The sequence below is a fragment of the Acanthaster planci genome, linkage group LG11, assembly GCF_054643075.1.
Source record: "Acanthaster planci isolate LZ-2023a linkage group LG11, COTS_SCS, whole genome shotgun sequence".
Taxonomy (NCBI): domain Eukaryota; kingdom Metazoa; phylum Echinodermata; class Asteroidea; order Valvatida; family Acanthasteridae; genus Acanthaster; species Acanthaster planci.
This window is the reverse complement of record NC_141787.1, coordinates 17,503,222-17,529,301: the sequence shown is the minus strand read 5'-3', so window position 1 is coordinate 17,529,301 and position 26,080 is coordinate 17,503,222. Positions and strand designations below refer to the sequence as shown.

The window sequence follows — 26,080 nt, the reverse complement described above, 5'->3', positions numbered from 1 at the left end:
ATTTTGAAAATGTATCCCTCTGCAAAATGGCTCAAATAGTGCCACTTTTGGACCCGATTGCATCCAAATTGCTCAGAATTGGAAGCCCTGACTCTGGCCCAGTGTCATATTTATTCTATTACCCAGTTCCATGGCTCTCAGGACCCTCTAAGAGCCTAATATAGAATATTTTGAGTGTATAACTTTCATTAACCCCAACAGTCCTCAATCCTTCACCTGTTGGAGGACTGAGGACTGTTAGGGTTAATGAGCTCAGCAGACATATTTCTGGCCTACATACGTGGGTGCACCCTTTCAGGTGGTCGACCTAGTATAGTATGGACACCGAACCTACGCCTTCACTCGGGCAAAAATAAACCATTACCGCACGAAGGGGAGTTTTTGACTGTTAGTGAGGACTGTAGACATACAAAGCCATCATAAAATTGCCAGATGGCTGCAAGTGAACTTGTTCAAACCATGAAGCTTGTTTGTTGCAAATTAATAAAAAAAAATTCATAGTCTTTGATTTCCTTAGCTCGAGTGTGAATCCGACATAGCAGATAGCCAAATGAAAAAATAGACAAGTTGCAGTAATAACAAATTTTATTACACAAGTTGCAGAAACAACCACCATGATGAGAACACTACATGTAAATAATCCTACATTTGCTGTTAAGATGATAAAACGTTCATCTTTTTTTAATGTAACCGAATATGAAAGTGGAACACTTACAAGAAACTTTTGTCAAACACATTTTGGGGATCCAGTACTCAGTTGCACTAAATTCCAAAAAACAGACTACGTTCTTATCACATGTATTGTCTTTTTAATGAAAGTATTCAGGTATCATGATTTTGGTAAACAGAATAATAATGTTTCAAGTAGCTGACATTTTTGGAATGGGCAATTCATATTATAACTACATGAGATTAATTAAAAGCTTTGTATACGTAACAACAGAATGCACAATATCAAACATTTAGGGCAGAGTACATATTTTACCACACTGTAAAAAACCAATATCACAGGAAAATTTATCCCAATTAGATATCTACAACAATGTATTCAACACTGCTGCATCAATATTTGCAATAATGGTCATAAACATGAATTAGCCTAAATTTTAACTGATTCTTGTGAGGATATTCTAACAAACTGGCCACCTTAAGAAAAAGCTGACTTTTAAATATTTCTAGCCATACCAAAGTCCAAAATACATATAGTCTGTGTGTGCTCACAATGACAATTCACAATTTCATGAAACATGTATTGTTATCATTTTGTAGTGTACTTAGTGAAGTATATAAACATTGCTTCACATCTGTACAAAGTGTGGATACAACTAGTAGCTACTTTTAAAAAATTTGTCTATAATACACAATCCTTTAGGTTTGATAAACTCTGGTTTCCAGAAATCTTAACATTATTTTCTTTAGACTGATATATTATTACAAGACATAAATACATTTAAACTCATGGAAATCTGATATTTTGCCTTCTGTCCCATTTACAAGGATTTCTTTAAACTCATCAACTCAGAGCAATCACAATACGCCTGAATTGTAAAGGACTCATCCCGCAAAATGTTTACATTAAGACATAAGCATCTCAGTGGCATTCCATGGCAGTGAGACAGCTTAAATTTGTAAACATTTTGTCTCAATGTCAATCGATTACCATATCAATTAACCCCTATGAAGTGCTGTTTTTCAAGACTACATGTACATGTCACTATTGAACAACTGTCCAAGTTGGTAAGATATTACCTCAAATCAACATTGAAAAAAAAAAGAAACTGATGGGTAGAGTTTCCATAGCGTAGAGTACATGAACTATGTATCAACTACTCTCTTGTAATGTCAATATAAGAAACACCCAAATTCTACTATCAAGACAATTTAGAGGTCAGATTAAAGTTTGCAGCTAGAGTACATTTATACCACACAGATTTGTTTAACAAAGCAGTTTCTCACATAAAATGCAAAAACCAATTGAAATATTAATTTGTTTTTATACACTATTCACAGATTTCCGCAAACAGCTGAAATACACAAACCCCACACAGCCAAAACCTCTGCAATAAGAGCATCAACACTCATACAGTCTTTTTGCTCTTTCTACCAAGTAAAAGAAAGCTGCCACTGAGAAACAGGTTATTTTCATTTTTAACATCGCAAAAGTTTCAGTTGTTCATGCTTGCAGAATTAAAATAAGAAAAACATGGAGAGGAAATAAATTTGTTTCAAAATTTCATCACTTTGATTTAATGCCATTTCAATTCACAAATATTAACTTCCTCGATTTTGATGAAGTCTTCTAATGGGATTCTTGCTTTCCCTACGTCAGTTTCTGGCAAACATTGACAATTATGCAAACTTGCTTTCACATGCTTTTATAAAAATGAAAACCGAACTAAACTGATGAACAAATGTTGGAAAGTATATTCACCATTACACAAACAAGTTCAAACAGCTAGCTTGGTACAAGTTGTATTTTTCATTGTATTGTTGAGGGACTTAACACTATAATGCATTTGGTTGTATGTATCTAGAAAGTAGCTTCATTATTGTATGACTGATAAGAAGTAGGGCTTTTACAACCTGTTGAATAAATGGTACATGCATGTTTAAAAAGCAAGAACAATCAAGGGCAGCTTACAATGATGCTAATCCTATCAAGGACTTGCTGATACTCCTGCCATATAGTGTAGCATATTTAATTACCAACCATCAAAACATTCTGTGATCTAACTATTTTGTGGCTTCGGCGTGTAAGAATACTCTTACTATGCTCTTACTTGACTACCTGTATATTTCCGTTGATAGACTTGACCTGGAGGGGGGGGTCAGCTGATGGTTTGGGCAGGCAGGAACAAGTAGCAACACCAGGAATAGGCATAGCTAAGTGTTCAAGGTAGGCAGGCAGGCAGGAAGAACAGATTAACAAGCAAAGGGCACGATAACTAATTTACAGTGGGCGGGCAGGGACAGCAGGTCGGCCTGGTATGGGTGGTGCTGCAGATCCAGCTGGACGCCTACATTAGCACAGAAAGAAAAACACAGAAAAGCTGTTTAAGTACTGGAAAAAAAGACTTCAAGATCAAAGTGATATACAGTCGACTCTTGGCCTTGGGACTTCCTAAATTAGCTCGTATTATCCGGACCTCGTCTTATGCGAAAGCTGCCATCCTGCTCGACATATGTATCACCAATCGACCGAACGTAAAGCGTACATGTGTACAACTACAAGTGTGCATAACTTTTTGTTCAAAGGCACATAGTATCGTTTTATTACACAAATTTTATTTTAAAAAGTTTGTTTATGAAAGTGAGATACAGTTTAATGAATAAAGACTTGTAATAAATAATTACAAAATGTAAGAATGGAGGAAGTGGAATTTCCACCAGTCATGTCGATTCGGAGCGACACGTCCCCGGCCCTGCATGCCAAAATGAGATCCACATGCACACACGTAACGTAAGTATATTAACATTTTAGTTAGTAACCAACACCTGAGCTGCACTTGTTGCACATAAGAATGTGAGGAAACCAGCTGTTGGTGGTGTGGACAGCAGAGGGCGAATATCGGATTTTACTTTGGAAAGGCATGTGGATTTGGTGAAAAATTATTTGCAAGGGATAAACTTTTTTCTTCAAAACTTGTGGTTGTTATTTTCTTAAACATTTTTGGACTGAAAACCACGGTTTAGTCATGATTTTCTTAAATTAGGAATTTATAGAAATGTCAAAATCGGAGGGGGTGATATTTTTATGTTACAGTAGGGAGTGGGTAACAATTTTAAGACGGAGGGTGGGCAGTTTTGGGCTGGGTGTTTCGTTATGGAACACAACTTTGGGGGACTTTGGTCTTGGGGAATTTTTGGGGGGTGGGGAATCAAACAAAAGATTTCTTTTGTTCACCACTGTCCTAAATACCGTAGCACTTTTGGCTGCACTTGCTTGTTTTCAGGCAGTACGAGTGCCACCACACAGAATTTCTACGTTGGGTACGGGAACCACAAACGCCCACTGTTCGTCACTCTTGCAGCACCGGACATAAACAGCTCAATTCAGTGAGGGAAAACTGAAGTGCTGTTCTACTGTACACGCATAAATTACGGAAGGACCTTTCAAAATTGAATGGACTGGCTGATTGACAAGTCGCCTTCAAAAAAGCTTGTGCTAGATAGACAGATACAGTCGACTCCCGTTCTCGGTCATAACGATAACCCGGATGCAACGAGCATATTCTCCCAGTCCCGAACAATTTGTGTTCATTGCTATTGAGAAATATTTGGTTATTACGTGCACGAATATTGCAAGACTCCGCCTACGACGATTTGTACCGACCCCATGCCAGCAAAAGTATTGTTCTCAACCCATTTGCAGCGACTTTTTTCCAAACCGTATTATCTGCAGCTGTCAACGACAAACCTTTGGTCCCAATTCGGGCATCATACGTTTTCCCAGTCTGTCAACGCCTTATCAATGCACCTTTGTGAGAACTTCAAGGTAATGTTGTTTCATCTCGCCAATCTTTAATCAATGACATACCCGGACATACTGGTACTGGTAATAGTGGCGCCCTATTTTGACTGGTTTTAGCCAATTCATGACGAAAGCAAAATGTACACTCAGGACGTGTGACGTACATGTACTTATCGGCACGGACTTGAATGTTTCTTCTCACTCGGCTATTCTTCTTGGCTTCTTCTGATCCAGGTTGTCAAATATTTGACTTTTAAATGTACTTTATTTATATCATTTTATTCATCACCATTAGATAAAAATTCAGCATCAATAAGAGACACATAACATCGTCTTTTCGTGTGTTCGGCGGGCGGTATCGGTGTACCTGTACATGATTCCAACAAACATGTACGTGGCTATAAACTTGTACAAAATGAGTGTGAAAAATTGCGCTCCGGTTTTAACGACGCTCCAGCTGTAACGACAGAATTGTGAAAGTCCGCCAGCCCTTGTAATAACGGGAGTCGACTGTATTAATAGGTTTGCACTCAACCAGTGCACAAAAAATGCTTGTCTTAACCGAAATCTCGTAACATCCGAGCTCGTATTACACGTTTTTTCCCTCATAGGAATGTGCACAATTCAGTCCGGACTGGCAAATATCCTCGTCTAAACCAGAGTCTCGTCTTACCTGAGCTCGTATTACCGAGAGTCGACTATACATGTGTTTGCTACTAAGAATATGCCTTGAATACAAGCCTTAATGTAGAGAACAAGCTCTTTGTGTTTCCTGCCAAGCTAGAATTTGTTCAGCTTGTTCTCTTATGCCTTGGGTTACAAGGGGAACACATTCGAGTTTACCAACGATGAAACATGACCGACTGAATATACAACATTTTGGCATAAACCACGACAAGCTAATATCCACTGTTGTGGGATCTTGTGCTAAATATGCATTTGATTATTTGATTTCATGGGTCTTCTTACTTTGGGATACTTGGAGCTGGTCTGCTAGGCATATCAGGCCTGCTTGGGATCATAGGAGTAGGTGACGGTCTTGATGCAGGTGCAGCTGAAGAGCCTGGAGCTGGCCTAGATGGAGGGCCACTTGGTCCTGGTCTCCTTGCAGCTGATCCTGAGGAAGCTGGAGTAGGTCTGAAAGGAGAACAAGATCGGTATATCACAGATTCAGAAGGCTTACCAGGAATACTACAGATCATGGAAACTGAAGTGGGTCAAAAAAGAGCACAGGATATCAACAGACAGATGCACAACTAAGAGCAGTTCTACTACAGACCATGGAAACTGAAGTGGGTCACAAAAGAACATCAGGATATCAACAGACGGATACACAAATTATAGCAGGTCTACTACGGATCATGGAAGCTGAAGTGGGTCAAAAAAGAGCATCAGGATATCAACAAACAGATACACAAACTATAGCAGGTCTACTACAGACCATGGAAACTGAAGTGGGTCAAAAAAGAGCATCAGGATATCAACAGACAGATACACAAATTATAGCAAGGCCTACTACAGACCATGGAAACTGAAGTGGGTCAAAAAAGAGCATCAGGATATCACAGACAGATACACAAACTATAGCAGGTCTACTACAGACCATGGAAACTGAAGTGGGTCAAAAAAGAGCATCAGGATATCACAGACAGATACACAAATTATAGCAGGTCTACTACAGACAATGGAAACTGAAGTGGGTCAAAAAAGAGCATCAGGATATCACAGACAGATACACAAATTATAGCAGGTCTACTAAGGACCATCGAAGCTGGAGTATGTGCAGGTGTGAAAGGAAATATCAATGACATTTAGATATACATGTAACAGAGAGCAAAGCAAGTATAAGGCAGTGTTTATTATTAAGAATCTTAAATATTTGAGTCAACTTACCCATTAGCGAATGGTTTAATCAAATCATCGTTATCCACTGGTGGAGGCAATGGCACTGATTTAGTTGTCATGTTGATGTCACCAATAATCTTTAGTGCCTCCTTGGTTGTATGATACATCTTCAGCATTTCCTCTCGTCTCTGAGCTTCCTCTTGACTTTCCTCCATCAGAGAATCCTTGAAATAACAACTTAACTATCAAGTCCTTCAATTCTGTGCTAAACTCACTGTGATTTTAAAATACGGCAGGTGAAAACTTAACCATTTCCGTCAATCTGAGCTGAGATTACACTGATCTTGTATTAAGTGGGAATATTCAACAGCAAATAATAAATTTGAAAGTAACGCTGCTTGCCGTGAATTTTTCAAGAGGTCATTTTTACCAAATAATACCAATGTTTAGCCAAATAGGAATGGCAAAGGTTGACCACTGTGAAATAATAACAGTTGTAGATGACATTATTAATCCGCAAAACACTGGTTCATTACCTGATCCCCCGTTGAGTAAAGATGAGCCAACAATTCACCCAGAATAAAATCCTTCGTCTGAAATGAAACACAAGTATGGAAAAAGCTCAAAATTGTTAACAAACGTAATGGATCAGAGTTCAAATAAATAAACTAGCAAAGATATCAAAATGAAAAGCACAATTGGACAGGAAAAAGGAGAAGCAGATCATTAGGGGAGAATGGAAAGAGGGATAATAGTAATAGCGGTGTTTGTTAAAGTGGCACTGAACTTAATTCATTTAAAGTCGACAGTCTAGTCCTTTTCATTTCAGTCTGGAACTTGGAACTGAGAGGAAGAAACTGAAAATACAGCCCTAAGACTGATCTACCTAAATACCATTCTTATGCGAAGGTAGCTGCAGGCACATAAATGATATGAAAATGGAAAGACTAAGACACAAAGCAGGTAAATTATTAAGTTACTTACGTCATTGATGGTAAGATGCATGCATATCTTGGGGACAATATCACGAATCTGCTTACTGACTATCTTCATATAGGAATCCACAAGGTTGCGAATGGTCTCCACTTGTCGCTCAAGCTGTGGATCCATAGATCCCATGGTATCACCAGATGACTAGAAAAAACAGAAGAAAAATAAGACTGTGTGATTTGTGGCATCTATGACAACAAGCTGCTACTGGGGTTCCAGGGAAAGGCAAAACATGACTAAGGACTGACAAGGGCAAAAGCAGGTAAAATCAAGGTATAAAGCACCCCTTTGAAAACCAGGTGAAGAGAGATTAAATGTTAATAAATCCATGACAATCATGTCTTGTCTGCAATTACGTCAATACCTTGTAAGATTTTTCAAAGATAACAGACACCAAACTCATTTAAGACTTACCATGGGACAAAATAAAAAAATAAATTTCAATTTCAGACAAAACACATACCGCATCATCACTTTCGTTTTCATCCTTGGTTCGTTCAGGATACACACCAGCACGGAGGAAAGATGCCTTCCAACTGTCAACTTCTTCTGATGTGTCACATGACAGCTCCAGTTGCTTGTAGTCCTTATAGACATTTCTTTGTGAATGCCGAATTAAATGAATTAATAGTGGATTTAATGCATGGATGATCTGGATGAAATGACACTGACTGACTATATATCATAAATTTGGTTGTGACTGTTCGTCTCACAAAGTCAAATTTTCCTGAAATTCTCGTCAGTGTGGTACATTGAGTAAAGTTTCTTATGGTTTTTCAAGATGTATTTTGCTTTGGGAGACGTTAATTTATAACAGGTTTTGCCCTTACCCAACGTATGTATTAATAAACACTGTATGCTGAGTGCTTGTCTGAGAGCTTGCAAAAAAATTCACAAGCTTACTCAGGTGGGACTCGAACCCACAACCTCCTGCTTACTAGTGCACATGTCTTAACCACTGGACCACCGACCTTGCCGTGGTCAGTTGGCCGGTCCGAGTCAGGTGTAGCAGCGGGTACTGGGAACTATTTCAAGATGTATTTTGTGTTGGGGAGATGTATTTTGCGTTGGGGAGATGTTAATTTTTTTTTGCAAGCTCTCAGACAAGTACTGAGCATACAGTGTTTTATTAATACATATGATGGGTAAGGGCAAAACCCATTATAAATTAACATCTCCCCAACTAGCATGTAAACCCAGATGTCAATGGCAGGTCCACATATGAAGACAATTTCAAATTACATGGATTAAAAACTCTTTTAAACACAGCACCGTCCCTTTATTGAGTTTACTGATCACAAGTCTAACTAACACTTCACACATTAAGATGTCACAGATGCACTGTCAGACTGTAGTCACCGGGTTTACAGTAAATTGGTATATGTAGACAATTCACTCATTAATGACCACTTGATTTAGTATGACAATACTAACAGTGATGTATACAATACATGTACCTTTGATCAGGAAGGAAAAGGGCAAAACAATGTCGACGAGACATAAAACCAGACTCAACATCACGGAGTCGAAGACCATCCAAAGGCAGCATGTACTTCTTATCTTTTTCCTACAAAAGAAAGCAATCAAGTGGAAGAGAGAAACTTAAAGCAAGATAATCTAGAAAAGAGAAAGCTGCCAAATGTCAAGAAAATTCTGGTTAGGTAGTGCAATTTTCCTTCCAAGTTGAGAATGTAATACCTGCTCAGAAATAAGCTGTTAACTACAAGCATAGTTACAAAATTATGGTCAGAAAGCTATTTAAAAAGTTGCAGCTACAATTTTGCTTCAAGGAAAATGGCCAAACCAGTCCATATTTTATCACACACCAAAAACATGTACAAACATGTTTAAACAACTGGAAAAGTTATTGGTCCATTTCATTGAACTGTTCAGCTATAAGCATCAGTGACATATCAGATTACAAAAGAGAAAATGACATGATATTTGAAGCTTAAAATCCTCCTTTTGCTGTAACCATCAAAAACAGTCCAAAATTCCTTCCACTTGATTTCCCTCGTACAAGGACACATCTGGGAAATTTGACTGGTTTTGACTGATAGGACAACTGTGTCAAGAATGTGTCTTTGCATAGGAGGCTTAATGACAACAAAATGAGGACTACCAAATAGCCAGAAACCTTTGACATATTTCTGCATGTTTCATACCTCATTATCCTTGAACCAGGAAATACTCTCAGCAGTCAAGACAAACCAGTAGTCCTTGGATCCTCCTTTCATAAAACTGACATTATGCATATTCATGTAGCCTTTGCGAATAACCTGTAATAATATTAACAATGGTCATTGCAACACACAGCTTTCCCATTTTAATATTCAAAACAAATATTTCAATTTTAAATTCAAAAGTTGAAACTGAGTTCACATTACAGTGCTCCAACCATATTAAATAACCCATCACATTGCATACATGCATAATGTGGGACATTATTAAACAAGTGAATACAGCCATTTCTGAAAAGTACTTATTGGATTCCTTTGAATATGAAAATAGCAAATGCAATGAACTACAATATTAAGTAAACATTCACACTCACTGTGTTAAGTAAACATGCACACTCACTTTGTTAAGTAAACATGCACACTCACAAGACAATACCACAATGAAAGCAATAATGAAAAAAAATTAAAATTGTGATGTTGAAATAAACATAAGACAATGTTGCAAACATGCAAACAGTGACCCCACTCAAAACATAACATGAATATGTAAATGATTTGCTCGGTTAGAACGTAATATGTAACCAACTACAATATGCGACTATTCATTAAAATGATTATTCCTATTGGTCAACTTGTCTCCATGGTTAAACTTATCACGATGTCTCTCTGGCTATCCTGTGAATAATATTTTTGACTCTGAAGTCCAGTTGTGAAATCTCAGATAACAATTGGCAGTCCAATGTATGCATGTGGCTTGCCTATTTACTCCAATTAGTCATCTTCTCATCTCTTGTAAAGTACATGTCAAATGAATTACAGTCAGACAGTGGACAGTTTTGGACCACTCACTGTATTTGTCAGACAAAGAATCAAAAGTCCTTGACAAAATATCTGAACTATAACAAAAGGAGGAACACCCAGTTCAATTCTGTGTGAGTTCTATGTGAATGATACCACGATTTTTTACTTGACTTCATAATGAATCAAAAGTAGCCGAGTGCTTTCCTCTAAAGATTAATATCTTGCCTGAATGGGTTCATTAACTCTACCCAACTATTTTAAATGTTGGCTACAACTGGCCATTAACTGGAATTAATATTACTTCACTGTGTATGAGTGACACATTAGTCACAGTTGGCATTCAGAGTCTCAGTTTACTTTTATCCTCCTGACAGTTCAGCAATAACAGCAAGGATGTACATGTACATGTATGCATTCTGAATGGGATGAGACAAAGCTGTGCAAAAGCTGCCTGGACTTAATAAGTAGTTTACCTAGAGTAGTGACTTAGCTTTAATTTTTTCAAACATAAAAATCCGCCAAAACATTATGAAGATTGACGTGAATAATGGCATGATCTTCAGATTTATGAATTAACACATGTTGGGAAAAATTAATAAAAAAGACAAAGGAGGTGCGGTAATGGAGAACATTTGACCTAGACTAGATCAGAATCAGTAAATGTGGTGATAACAGATTCTAAAATCCTTTATATGCATTGATTTATTTGTTTTTTTATTTTATTTTTTGCTCCGCTTTCTCATATATTCTTCCTTGATATATGTATGGGGTCAATCAGACAAAATGCATGAAATGTGTTACAATATGCAATTCAATATGAAGTACATGTTGTCCAGGCACTTTTTGTATTACTTCATGGTTTACATAAACGTCCAATTAAATGATGAAGTGGTTGATACATTTACATTCACTGTTCACATGTTCATTTCATTGCAAAATACCCAGTTCGTAACTAGGCAAGTGTACCATTGATGCATTGGCATCATTGTTAACCATGGTCCTGTATACACACCACAGGCCCAAAGGCCTTCTTCTTTTTACAATAAATACCTGGTTGGTGACAGACCGTGTCTTTGGTGCATTAGGATTGTTACCAGTGCTACGTCGTGATGCTGCTGCAGCACTACCAGTTCGATAGAAAGAAGGAAAATAGATGAAACCCCCAAAACAAAACACTGTACTTCCAGTTAGTGAGGCTGCACCAAGGCAGGAACAATGGTGAAAGATTCTGAGCAGTTACTTCCGTCACTTACACTGAATGGTTGCATGAATGGAGTAAAGTTTTACCAGACTTGAAATGAGAGAATTTTGCTGTTTGCTTTTGCAATATATACGAGATGCATGTTTGAACAACCAAAAGGGGCAATAAACGGAGGTAACCCTTCAAAACTTGCAACACATCAGTCGTAAGCAATCTGACAAAGCTGACATTGAGGCATAAAGACAAACTACCAGCACAGTTACAAGGTTAGTAAAAAAAAACTCTGTGAGGTTAGATTGGAGCAACAAGCAAGTGTTTGCAGGCTTACAGTTTAACGTACAGTTTAACGTACACCTTTGTGTTACCTGATTGCCTAAATTTTTCTTCTCTCTATTCACTGAAAACTGTTTTTCAGACTTTTGGGCACTGGAGGAGAGACAAGTTGTTAAACAGTAAAAGGAAGTTCATGATTCATGAGAATAAACACATGATTTAACACTTAAAACATGTATCATTACGTCCAATCCACAGATTTCTATCCTAGAACAAAGATGGCATCTCAAAAGAACTAAAAGGACGGTATTTACCTTTAAATAAGAAGACAGTGTTTCCATTTCAAGTGAGTGGCATTCATCCAACATTCTTTTGCAACAAATTTCTCAGGATTCAAGTGGCAAAATTCCAATACTTTCTGCTATTAGTCCAGAAGGGACTAAAGTACATGTACAGAAGAACTAGTTTGAGGTCAACCTGCTTTTGTTCCATTGTCATGACTGTTTTCAGCTAACTGGAAAGTACAACCTAAGTAATAAATAACTTACTTGGCAAATCCAATAAAATCTTCATGGTTTGTGTTCATGTAAGCCAACTGGTAGTCGATCAGCAGCAGAACTTGCTCCTTTGTTTTCTGCTCTTTGTTTGCAATGTGTCTGGTAACAATACCTTCTGTTTCCTCTCTCAAACGTGGGTAACGTTGCATCTTTAAAGAAAAAAAATAATAAAAAACAAACCTTGAAAAAAATCCCAAGAGTCTGTCTGCTTACAGAAGAAACTGACAGTGAGTTGGAAATGAATGTCCGGTCAGGCTTCCTCCTTGTAACACCTTACCTTTTCCCCACATTGTCGGACAACATTATTCAACTCGTTGGTGACCATGTCAACACATTTCAGTGATGGTTCCTTAAGCCTTGCCACTTGTCGTTTGGTGATTGCCTCAAATGCCATGTCAGGGGTAAATAAACCAACTCTGCAAAATTTGGAGCAAACAGTTTAAATGAAACTTCTAGCAGGCGTGCCATCATGCTGTTATCATTAAACATGTAAACATTCCAATGGAATTTTTAAAGGATTGATTTTTGTAGGCTATGAAATAAGTTTCCTTTATGCTTTTTGGCTTTATGATAACAAGCAAATGATGTATGGTTAAAAGACTGGCCAACACCTGTTGATGTGCATATGATAAATTTTATTCCCCAACTCCAAACAATTCCATCAGACCTGATAATCTGCGTGTATGTCTCTTGGAACTGGAGTTTTCTCTGTTTCTTCTCACACTGAGATACAATGGCACACAATCGTCTGGCATTCATAAATATCTGGGACAGTTTTTTCTTTTCCTGTTGGTCGAAACGCGTTACGTGACCGTGTATTAACATTTGATAATGCCCGCTGAGAAGTGATATAGCCCGCTGCATAAATCAGGCACTGGCACATGGATATGAGACAGTTTAATTGGGTCTGATCGGTCAGGAGTCTGTGTACATGCAACGTGCCACGCAAGCGTTAAGTTCATTGAAGGAGATTCTATTGGGCAACTTTCAAAACGAATATACCATAAAATGGACGGGGGTGTTTGGGAAAATGCAAGTAAAGCTTTAGAACAAAAATCGTTGGAAATTCATCATCTGTTGACTTCTTTTGACCCTCTGAATAAAAAGGTATTTATGAATGGGAATAAATATGTGCTTGGCCAGTCGTCAACTAACATTTAAGACCTTGCTCTGGAGAACAAACGCTGATAATGCCCTCACCTGCGGCTTGGGCATTAGTCGCTTCCATTCTCCTGACCTCGTCTTAAATACGCACATATTTATTCCCTTAACAAAACATACCCCTTCCATTTTTCAGAAAACTGAAGATCAGACTTTTTAATTTCTTTCATTCCAACATTTTCGCTTACTTGACACCACGGATATTCTTGATAGCAAAGCTGATTTCCCTCCTCAATTCCTTCTCGTCAAATTCCATCTTCACCACTTCAAATGGGAAGCGTTCATGGAAGATACGGTTGATTTTGGCACCACCTGACAACTCCATGGTGTTTATTTCATCTCCTGACCCTTCAATACGTTTCTCAAAGTCAGCTCCAAACTGCTGAACCATCCTAGAAATTAAATTATAAACATTAAATTGCATGAAGAAAAAGACTATAAAGACAGAGTTCTTGTGTAACAGTCACCACATATCTCAAGGTCAACCATTTTTCATAAAGTCAGGTTTGCTTTCCGATGAACTTCAGTTGACCTTTTGTGCAAATATATCATTTCACTTGGAACTTAAGAATATGTCATTCATGACTGATTACACTCAATCTAACGCATAAACTTCATCAAAGCTGAGCCGGGGATAAAACCTCCAACACCCATACATTCATTTTGTTTCAACACTTTTTTCACCAAACTTTCTTCAAAAACCTTTCAGAGGTTTTTTCCTTTGTCTTGCTGATATTATGACACTAATATCCTGAAAATCAGGCATTTCTCATGGAAATTATTTCCCAGATAGGCGGTCCAAAATTACCCAACTTTTTGAAGTTGCCATGCAAAATGCATACATCAATCAACATTAACCCTAACAGTCCTCAATCCTCCAACAGGTGAAGGATTGAGGACTGTTAGGGTTAGAGTGTAAACTATGAATGATCAAATGGATTGAATTAAACTTTACAGTTATACCCACAATGAATGTATTTATATGAACAAAAAGTTTCCAAAGAATGGCTTGGGCCAGCATTAGTTAGGTTTAAAAACTTCAATCTCAATGCACTCAATTTGAAGAGGTTACAGAGAGGAGAAACACAGATTCAAAAAATCTTTACAGAAACAGCTTACTGCAGCATGTGTTTAGTTTTGCGTGTTGGATCATCATAATTGACATTCTTGAAGTCTGCTACATCTTTCTCCAAGGACAGGAGTTGTTGCTGAAGTCTGTTCCTCAGTGCTGGAAGAGTATCCTTGATGTGATTGGTCAGTTGCTGCAAGGAGAAAACATCTTGATCAGAACACAGTAATTGCTTTTATAATCTCTCATTTAAAATGGGGAAGTGCTGAAATAAGTGCGGACTTGAATAAAAACTTACAGGAGGTAACCAACACATGTACATCATGTGTGAACTTGAAAATTAACAGCATGATTTGTCAAAAAAAAAATTAACTAAACAAACATTCCTATGAGCGATGTTCGCCAGCCTGGATGCTTGCATTCAATGCTTCAACTCTCAAATTTGAAATTAACGGGTGGCAATCTCCCATTTGAAGCAACATCTACATGTACATGGTATGAGGCTACTCTCTCACCTGATTGAGTACTTTCTGCAGAAATGGTGTCCCCATCTTATCAGCCATGTGACGGTATGATGAATGGCTCAAGAAGAATTTACGCTCAGCAGCCAAGGCTGCTTTGATGTCTTTCTTGCCATCAATGTCTCGCTGACTTCTGTTGACTACACCGATGTAGCCTGTAACAATTGTCATCAAGTCAATGGGAGCAACAAAGAATACTACACATGTATATAGTTCTATTCACTAGATTTCTTTTTTAAGATACTGTAGAAACATAGTGCAAAAGAAACAAAAGTAGAAAATACAGGACTATGTTATAGTCATAAGCAATTGTCCTTCTCAATAACAAGAAATAAAAATGTCTTTAATGCCTTCAGTAAAAAAGTCTTCAGAAACAAAACAAAGGCATGACTTGGACAGAAAAAAATAAAGTAAGCATGTACTGGTATATAAGGCTCTTTCATTGCTTTTAACAGGGGAAACTTGTGTAAAGTTACATGTATATCTCAAACTACATGTAAATTAATCCAAAAACAAAAAAAACGAACACACAATTAGAGCTGCAGCCGAACCACCGAACTGAAACAAAAATCATCAAACATGGCACTTTCGAACTGAACCGAACAGAATTGGTTCATTCAGATGTTCGACTTTAATATGGCATGGCACTGATAGCAAACAGAATGCACACAAGAAAACATGACAAAAAAGCAAATGCAACAAAAACTGGATAATGAGTTAGACCGCAAACCTCGGCACATTTGTGTGTACACATGTACTTTACATCTACAGTTGACTTACGATAGCCCTGCATCACACGCTGGTTATAAAATGCATGTGGTGAGAATTCACTAATAATCAACCGGGAACATGCAAGGTACGGCATTTACGCTGCTTAAGAATGCTAAATTCTCATTACATCCAATTAAGCTTATGTATATTCAGACAGCCAGTCTCCAATAGCTACGTCCTTACATTCCATATTAGGCCAATCATGTCATAAATGGCCATACAAAACGAATTTTTATTCGATGCTGATTGTAATGATCGATCAAAGACAACTCTGGAGAAAAGGCCAATTTTGCTGGGCAGAGCAGTGATTCAGTGCGAACCAGATTTGGAGCTCACGGTGGCCAAATAAACTTACCTTTCATTTGCTCAAGTCATTGTATGTATACGTTGTGATAGAATTTTGCCAGATGTTGTTCAAAAATCTCAAATAACAAAATGACGATCAGTTCGAAACAAGACTGATGGAAAATCGCCCCTTTTCCCATGTGGGTGCCGTCCTGGAAAAGAATGCTGACTTGACACCAAGGTTCTTTGAATATATCGAATGCCATAGTTTGGTAGTTGAATCCATTTCATTACAAATAATTAAAACACAATTTGCTCAAAATCTAATTTGATCTTGTATCCTGTAAAGTAGGGAACTCCTATTTGAGCATGCTGTTTTTTCTGTTATATGCTACAATCGTTCTGTTAAGTCAAGCGTGATCCAAACACAACCGATTTTGGTAGGCGGAACACAGTCAGAAAATGCCTCTGATAGTAACATTCTATGGAATTGCACCTCCTAAATAAATTTTGGTGAAACAGTTTACAAAAAAATATGTTGCTCGTGGATGAGGGATGAAGAAGAAGATTTGCTGCTTGTATTCATGTACTTCATACACGGAAGTACAATGGTATATTTGTAGTTAGCTCTCCAATGTCTCCAATGTGCATTGACAGATCATTGTACATGTACATGTGTGTACATGTCCAAACCCGAACCGAACTGAAGTTCCACGAAAAATTTCCGAACTGTATCTGAAACTAAACCCAAACCGAACCTTGGCACTTACTTGCAGCCCTACACAATATTACTGGTCTTTACCTCTCCTGAGTGGAAGGAGTTTATTCTCCAAGATGTTCCTAGCATCAGTTCCATCATCCATCAAGTCCAGCTTAGTAATCACTCCAATTGTGCGTGCACCTACAAGGGAATCATGTCAATTTAAAGAAGTGAATCACTGTCAATTTGGAAACATCTTAAGTCCTGGAGAATTAATTAATTGCAAACAATAACTCACAACAGATAACAAGAGCTAGTGTGTGAGAAGAAAAAACTGCACTTAGAATTTGCTGATGTACAAATGCTGTGATTAACTTACTATTGATTACTTGCTTTCATTTAAAAGTGTTAATGGATTCACTGTTTTGACATGTATAAGTGGAAATGAAATGAACTGACAATTCCTGCAACCAGTAGTTTCTGAAGATTCTGCAGTCTCTAAATCCCTCCAAGGACCTCAAAAGTACAGTAATTTGTAAAACTACATTTAAGTATACATGTAGCAGGTGATATACCGTACAACAGAAGTGTAGCCTTTTATAGGCACTTCTGGAAGCCATCACGTGTTCATGAAGTGGAATTGTGTACATGTGGATGGAGAATTTTGGATGAGTAGGGTAAGCCTCTAATCCAATTGACAAGAGCGAACATTGGTACATGTACAATGTAGGTACAAACTTGGGAGAGATAAAGAAGTACATGAAGACTGGATGGAAATAGCATATTGATGAAGTACATGTAGTTTCCAATGTTTACCTGATGGATCAACCTCCTTAGCAACTTTGAGGGCATCTGAATTTGCCAAGTCTGAGTTGGCTGGAGAAACAGCTAAAATGAGACAGTTCTCCTTTGAGACGAATTCCATAACCATGCTTCGAATCTGTATCTCAATATCTGCAGGCTGATCACCAACTGGAACCTTTGTCATTCCAGGCAGATCAATCAGAGTCAAGTTCAGAACTGAAAAAGAAATTACAAATGCAGAAAAGAAGAACTGATTATGATAAACTTAAAAAAATTTAAAAGGCCTTATAAAACTAATAATGAAGACCATATACAGTTATACATGTACGTGGGACATACAGTAGGTAATAACCAGCAAAGAAATACATGTATCAGTGTTGTTACAGTAACATGCAATGTTCATATACATTAACATGCATTAACCTTTGACCCATGTATTGCAAAAATGGCAAGTATAAGAGAACCCAAATGTTTAAATTTGAAATGGGATACAAAATGTTTAAATTTGAAAAGGGAAATAGTTTATCTAGAATGACGATATTGTACGACAAACACTCCCACTGCAACCCTTGTCCCAAGTAAAAAGTTCACACACAGATGTGGTAGGTTAAGAAAACACAAGCTTTTGTCACCCTAGCAGTTGTCAATCTCCCAAATATCATGATTTTTCACACAAGTTGTGGGCTTACAATACATGTACCGGTATATGAACAAGAACACGCATCATGGTTCGTTCAATTTGATCTTTCAATTCAGGGGCCAGTGCTACGCAGAAGTCATACATAATGTAAGTATTTACAATATTTAATCCTCTAAACAGATGAAATCTTTTATCACTGACCATGAGGTGAGAAAACTCTTAGATTGATGGGTATCGGTGAAATGCCTTTGTTGCTGCCAGTGATACGATCCGTCTCTGCTTCAATCTCCTTCCGTATCTCATCAAAGTCAGTAAACTTCTTTCCTCGGCAATGAAGAAATTCTCCATACTCTGATGGATCCAATGCGACATTTGGTTTAAATACTCGGCTTATACAGATAAACAATTGCATAGAATGAGCAAATATAAACATAAACAATTAAACACATCTATATCTATTTTCTTTTTGTCTCCAACTATACATGTTGGACATGTTGTACAATAAATGTACATGTACCCCTCTGCCATGAGAAAACATACAAGTACATGTACATGTACATGTCCTTTGAAAGGTCCGTACATTCAATTTTTTAAATTAAGCAATGCATGTGCCTGTACACGTACATGTAACTCAAATCCTAAAATGACTTTTGTCGAAAGTAACAGAATGTAGGAATTCATCAACGTATAATGCATATAGCCCATTTTAGTTCTCCATGCCAAGCATGCATACATGTACACGCATCTGTATGTACATGTGCATGTATGTAAATGCGAATTACATACATGTACAACAATGCTGGTACTGATTTCCTTTATTTTGGTCAATGTCGGCTGCTATAGGCATTTATGTTCCTGATGACTATAGCACACAATACATGTACATGCAATTAATGTACATGTGGGTGTACCAGTACATGCACATGTACTTGTTATCACGTACCGCTACATGTGTGACCAATTTTAATGGAAAAAAGTAAATAAGTGTAGAGTACCTATTTCCAAATGTACATGTACCTACATGTACATGTAGGTTGATTTTGCTAATACAACTACGTGTACATGGACATTTACAGTGTATGATTTTTCTCCTCTCCATTTTGACTTTTTAAAGACATAACCTACCAGCCAAACCAGGAAGTGCATAAATTTACCAGTACATACATGTACATGTACATTATAAGCTGCTGTCACCAACATTTACAATGTACATATGGTAAATGTACATGTATTTATTTCCAACTTCATCAGTCATCATATAGCATATGTAAATGCATGCACCTGCCTACAGCACATGTGGGGTATATGTACCATTATGTCCAAAAGCATAATTCTGAACACTGCAAAGGGTGAACACATCAACACGTATGTACATGTATGTACATGATGTATACAAAGAGCTACAAGACATCCCCCTAAAATTTTTTTACCAATATCAACTTCCTCAAGCAAAAAAGTGAAACAGCAAAACAGTTACAGGTAGATGTACATGTACTTAATTCAGCCCTACCCAAACAGTTGGCTGGATTCTCTCTTTCACTCACACGGAAATTACGTTTGAAATGTCAAACCAGGAAGCCAAACTCGGTTCACACACAAATAACAATAAACAGATCTACACCTGCACATACATGTACCTGCTTTAGATTGGTTTAGCTGAAGGATGAGTGGTCTCCTGGTTACAATGCCAGACCCTCTGGGGAGAAAATCCCTGCAAACATACATGTAAAGGAAACCAATAAGTCCACAGTTTCAATGTTACTTCTACTTCAGTCCGGAGAAACATAAAACATTACACGTAGAGGTACTAAATCATGTGAGGTCTTCTAGAATGTACAATAGAAGACCTCATTCTTCATGACCTGGAATAACACTCTATTCCATGTCAACAAACAATCTTTCATCCAATAGAAACCTCCATTTCAGGGATATTTCATTTTCTTCTGATACACGGCTTTGGAGGATTTTTAAAAGCCAATTACTCAACACCGTACTAATGAAATGTACTTAAGTGCCCAGATTGCAAAGGTTAGTTTGGGATTTAAACACAAGTAGTAAGAACAAACAAGTACCTGTACTGTACAGGTGTCCCAAAAGTAAGTATAGCATGAATATACATGTACCTGTATGTATGTACAAATTAAGAGTCATCAGGTAGGCCTACTCCATGACATTGCTTACCAAAATCCCCCTAAAATTACCAGGCTTCCTCTTTATAGTTGTCATGACACTCAAAAATTGTGACAGTCCAATACAGAATTGACCTTTCCCAATTTGTCAGTTACATTCCTTACAAAAACAACAACATGGAAACTGTTTGTCTAAAGTTTTTCACGTTCTACATCCATTTTATATGTATCATGTAACAATTTTTCACAAGCTGCACTGATGTGATTCTACTGGGCGGGTCAATTGTTTCGTTTATCTGCAAAATACCCCACCAAAATAGAAAGATGGGAGAAGTACATGTAGGGTTAATTTATCTACATGTAGAACTGATATACACGTACCGGTACATGATACACACGAGTACAATTATGTGTGCTTGTTCTTTTCTAGCAAAGGCTAAAACTGGCTTTCCACTCCCAGTACATTTTTTTTTAACTGACATCCCTTGGAGCTATCTGCAGTCATATTTCTCTGTACGCCTACCCTACACCTTGGAAAGAAAAAATGCGCATTCTCTGTTGAAAATTCCCCCAAAACATGTATAAGGAGTTGATGAAACATATATGAAACGGTGTTTATTTGGAAGCTTAGAATTTCAGCAAGAAAAGGAAGTTGTTTTTTGTAAAACATCAATGTTGAACTGGTGCCAAACAGCAGGTTGTGTATTCGGGTGCTGTTGTGCAACTGTGGTGTATGCTTGTGCATCAGATTGATGGATGGTGCACAGGGAGCATGATGCAATTAACAAGTGCATAAATCACACGTTGTTTCAATCAAATGTTATCAAAAGACCCTGTCAAACACGAATAGACTTAATATGACACCTGACAGACTTGGTCTCCTACATTGTATTTTGTAAGATAACAAAACATCACATCAAAACTATGCTTCAATGATCTTTCACACATCACTAAAAATTTCAAGCCCAACTCAACTGTCCTGTTACTGTATACATACTGACTCCCTATAATTAAATAGGCTAGGTCTTAATGAATAAATCAATATACATGTAACGTACATGTACATGTACCATGTACTGGTATGATATAACATACAAGGTAAGATCTCCACAAAAGGAAAACGCATTGTCCCAGAGGGACTTACATGTTAGCCCTAAGAAAGCAACAAGGCATAAAAAAGTACTTCTTCTAGGCTAAGGAATTATTAGTATGTTATGGTTAACCCAGAGATGAGCCTACACATTTTACTTGGTTAATTTGACTTTTCAGTACATTATCACAATCTAATGGATAGTAACCACTCAAAGGGAAAATTAGTGATGTCCGTACATGTATATGCATACCGGTAGAGGAAGGACACAGAAGGAGTTTGAACTGCCCGGGCTGTAACATCTGGCCAATTACCGCTTCCTGGCATGCAAGGTATGTCCATAGTCGGAGCGCAGCGAATGCTTGCTACGCACCATCTGTTTCACAACCACGAAACCCCTTTGTACCCCATGGTCGCCGCCACGATTTGTCGTTAGTAATCTGCATCCTTAAAACTTTGTGTTCTGAGGTATAGGAAATTGAATATTCATCCCTTTGTTGGTGCTTATTATGATCTCATGACATCAAATTTCATGTTGGCACAGTTGCTTGCATTACGCTGTGTGCCCAAATCTATATGTGCAGTCATTGCTCTTAATGAACTCTTTCTTGTGGAGTTATTTTGGGAATAAACTGGCATAGCCCAGTCGTTTACAAAATTTTGTGTTTTGTTTGAATCATTTTTATTATGCCATGGTGTTTGTCCAAAAGCGTATTTTATGAGATTTCACGATCACTCCCTTTGATGAAATAGCCCATTTTGTTCCTAATGAACTAAGCTTTCCAGTAGTGAACATTTGGGAAGAATTCCATATACGAAGTTCACTGTGATATTGCGTAATTACTACAAAAGTATCCTTACATTGATCGCTGAATGAAGACGATTCCAATAGGCATTGAAGAGCTGAACATCATAGGACAGAAATGTGGAGTTTTGGGCACACTTTTGGAGCTACACATGGACCAGGTTTACATCGACAGGCGGCCATCTTTGCTTCTGAAGAACATGGCGAATGCGCACGACGTGTGCGCATGAACCCGATCATATCCCGAAAGAACCATTATGTAACAGGGGTTGGGCTGCCACAAGCATTGAGGTAATTTTATGCATGAATCCGCAACACGAGGAGTGCAGAGGGCCGTCATCTGTCTGGATGGATCTACACAGTTCACGAAATGCTGCGCAATGTGCCCTACTGTACTTGTACATGTACAATTTTTACTTGGGGGAAAAGAGTGCGTGTTTTGCGACAATTTTTAAGTTGGACAATTTGTTTAGAAGGAAAAAAAGGGGCCCAATTTCTTTTACAGACAGTTTGTAAGTTGGACAATTTGTTCAGAAGGAAAAAAAGGGGCAAATTTCTTTTAGAGAGTGCTTGTCAGTTGGAGGAGTTTTTTTCTATATTTATACAGAGGGAAGGGGAAAAGGGAGCTGAAACCTGTCTTTAGATTATTGTGTGGCTATCTGCGCTCTAAAATGTGAGGGGAGGCTTGTACAGGAGAAGAACATCCTTAAGGATTTGATTGAAGTGGTCTACTCCTGCATGTCGGCACAACCTACTTATATCAACAACGAATAGCCACATTTATTTATATTTAAATATTCTAATTTATACAAATATTCGTGAATAATTACATATTCAGTTTCATAAATATTCAATTTTTTAAATATTCATCTTGACCTCATCATGACCTCTCCTTAATTCAACCGTAACTTTATATGGAACATATCGACTTCCTCCGGCAACAAGCGCTCGTGTGGCGTGGTCAGTAAGACTGCTGTATTTCTATACCTAACAGTTCTCTTCATTGCAGGTTCGATTCCCCTTTACGAGACAATTTGGATTAAATGTATTAAATGTGTATATTGACTGTAATAATCCTTGTACTAATGACAGGAAAACTGTGGAGAAATAAAGGGACGGGATAGTGAAGGAAAAAGGAAACGGTAGAGGATATAGTAGGGGGAAAAAAACGGCAAAAGGACTCACTTTTTTGCCGTTTTATTGCGTGGGGCCCCTTCTTTTTAAACCTGTCCCCCTAAGTTACTGAACCCCCTTTCACATCTCTATCCCCCAAAAATAAATGTCGCCCCTTTTTAAATCTGTCCTGGAGCAAAAATTTCTCCTAAAAAGTGAACTTCATATATGGAATTCTTTCCGAACATTTTGTTGGCCAGTCTTAGCCAAATTCGTACCAAGTCTTTGAACACTGGTGTATTGGATGGAGGAGAATAAAATTACAAACTTTGCATGGATAATGGAACAGCGTGTCAAAATTTCAAAACTTAATTAATGATGGCAAAAGTAGGTCTAATATCAGGAATTTTTTTTTAATTTCCTGATCACACCAATAATTTGTGTTTAATTGCCAGCAACAAACTACAAGTATTGCTAGGACAGGCCCCGCTTGTCCGGCTAGTAAATGCAGGCAGTAATCAGGCATTTTTCGTCTGACTCGGCGGCGAACATCATTGAACTCTTTGAAGTGCCTGGGTTGCAATTCCTTCTGTGTCCTTCCTCTATGGTATTTGGAACATTAACTCTAGCATGTCTAGTAAAAGCTGCTGATGGGCCTACCTGCCAACGAAATTTTCAAGGACAGAGCTTTTGCCTGCGCTCTGGCCACCAACAACAGCGATTTGTGGCAAATCCAAGGAACTGCTGAGACCGATGGAAGCAAATGCATCTTGCAGCTTATTCACAATGGGTATGAGTTCTTCCATTCCATAATTACCCATCTTAGGTTCACGAAGAATTCACTGATTATAAAGAAATGGCTGTTCTTTGCTTGATTTCAAACCCCCTGACTTCTCCAGAATCACGGACGAACGGGCCTCCACGAAGAAAATGGATATGGCCTCCCACTTCCTGCGTCTGCGCAGACTGCTGAAGATGTACGTGTACTAGCTCAACGTAGTAAAATACGTAAGATAATACGAGGAACTAGACAAGTTCAACGGTGACGTCATATTTCAATAGTTAATCGACTACTGTTTTGTAGGCTGCATCCTTATCTGTAGTGTAGAGGTCTACATGTAGGGCTCCACTCGACTCCATTTGAAACGCATAGACGCGCAGACCCAGCTGTAGCCCTTGGAGCCCGTTTTGGACACAGCCATATTTACAGTACGAATGATGTAAGCGTTTTGCTTCAATCATATCTATATTTGGGATTGCAATCATTTTATTTCTCAGGAAATGTGACTAATGATACACATTTCGTAGAGGAGAGACACAGGTCAAAATATAAAAGTCGGTTTTTTTTAATCATGTATTTAAACGAGAGGTATTAATTTTTCTTTATTTCATTCTGGTTTATTTGACCTAAACAGGATTTCCTAAATTAGAAGTCACAGACTTAAACAGGATTTCCTAAATTAGAAGTCACAGGCTTAAACATTTTGGTTCACAATAACATATACGCAGATTAAAAAAAAGCAACAACACTAATTGAATTATTTTTTAATACTGAAGAACAAGAATGACACAGTGAAAGTGGAGTGACTACAGACCGTAAGTCCTCCTCACTGGCACTCTATGCCCCGTCCAAGCCCCAACCCAGATTTAACTTTAATCCTAATGTAGAGTTTAATCCAAGTGTAGCTTTTTCTAGAAAATTTGTTTGATTATTGATGCATAATAATTAATTTAATATTTAGTGCACAATTAACAATTTAACTTTTGATTTAATTAAACAGTTTACCTTAAACTAATGTTCGGGAAGCTATTTAACAGTTGATGATCCCACAAAATGGAACTCCGATCCCCCCCCCCATCCTCGGTCTTTGATGCTACAAGCCCCCGACGCCTCACAAGGGTGAACTCAGACGGTATTCTAAGAATTATTTAGCCACTTTCAAGGGAGCATCCCTGGGGGCAACGGAGGCCATGTCCCCCCCCCCATGGTGTTCGTCTCGTCTCGTCTCGTCTTGTCTTGTCTTTAACAAAGTGAAGTGTCTTAAATGGAGGTTGTTTTTTTATGGACAGACCCATTTTGTTCAGGAAACTGTTTCAGTGAGCAGCTGCTAAATTGTGACTGGGGAGTGGTGCAGTGAGTTGCAAAGAGTGCACCGGAGACGCCGTTTACTTGTTCCCCCCCCCCCCCAAATGGGGTCTGAATCCGGCCTTGACCATTATTTCGTGCATAATAAGGAGAGCTTCAAGTTGCTACTTTGCGGCAACTCTGACTCGTGCTCCGGGAAAAGATGACAGAGGGCGCGCTTCCCTAACTGTTAACAAGATGGCTGAGTTCGGGCGGCTTGTTCTCGTTTGTTCACGAACAGCTAGCTCGATTTGCTGTTCGTGGGTCGGTCGCTCAAACGCCGGGAAAGTACAACCGGTTAATAACGCTAGTATTTATTTGTGGCTAGCAACATGGCAGCGTCTTTGTGCATTCTTCGGTACTTAATGTTGGATAACTGGGCTAACTTTTTTTCCATTAAAAAAAAAATTCATTTCTGTCAAAACTTTCCATTGTCCGAGTAAAGCCATATCGGTACTTTGGCGGCTGTTCAAAAATCAAATCTCACGACTTTTTCCATGTGTTCGTGTGAAATCCTGACGAGGAGGTGGTGTGTGAACCTGTTCCGAG

The 26,080-nt window shown here is 38.1% G+C and overlaps 1 protein-coding gene across 2 annotated transcripts; it reads right to left on the bottom strand.

The window, feature by feature from the left end:
• Nucleotides 1–567: 567 nt before the first annotated feature.
• LOC110976283 (dynamin-1-like) lies at nucleotides 568–24,368 on the bottom strand. 2 transcript variants are annotated; one of them, XM_022229405.2, is made up of 19 exons: nucleotides 24,067–24,368; nucleotides 19,907–19,980; nucleotides 18,471–18,620; nucleotides 17,642–17,845; nucleotides 16,928–17,026; nucleotides 15,064–15,224; nucleotides 14,599–14,741; nucleotides 13,668–13,871; nucleotides 12,596–12,734; nucleotides 12,310–12,467; nucleotides 11,854–11,914; nucleotides 9,472–9,585; nucleotides 8,764–8,873; nucleotides 7,770–7,905; nucleotides 7,301–7,450; nucleotides 6,853–6,909; nucleotides 6,365–6,540; nucleotides 5,441–5,608; nucleotides 568–3,017 (listed from the first exon to the last, which is right to left on the bottom strand). In XM_022229405.2, exons 1-19 carry the CDS (start codon nucleotides 24,225–24,227, stop codon nucleotides 2,951–2,953), a joined length of 2,532 nt encoding a protein of 843 aa, XP_022085097.1. In that variant the 5' UTR covers nucleotides 24,228–24,368; the 3' UTR covers nucleotides 568–2,950. The 2 variants fall into 2 exon arrangements, with proteins under 2 accessions (XP_022085097.1, XP_022085096.1); XM_022229404.2 differs by lacking the exon at nucleotides 11,854–11,914 and adding an exon at nucleotides 11,338–11,410.
• Between the last annotated feature and the right edge of the window lie 1,712 nt (nucleotides 24,369–26,080).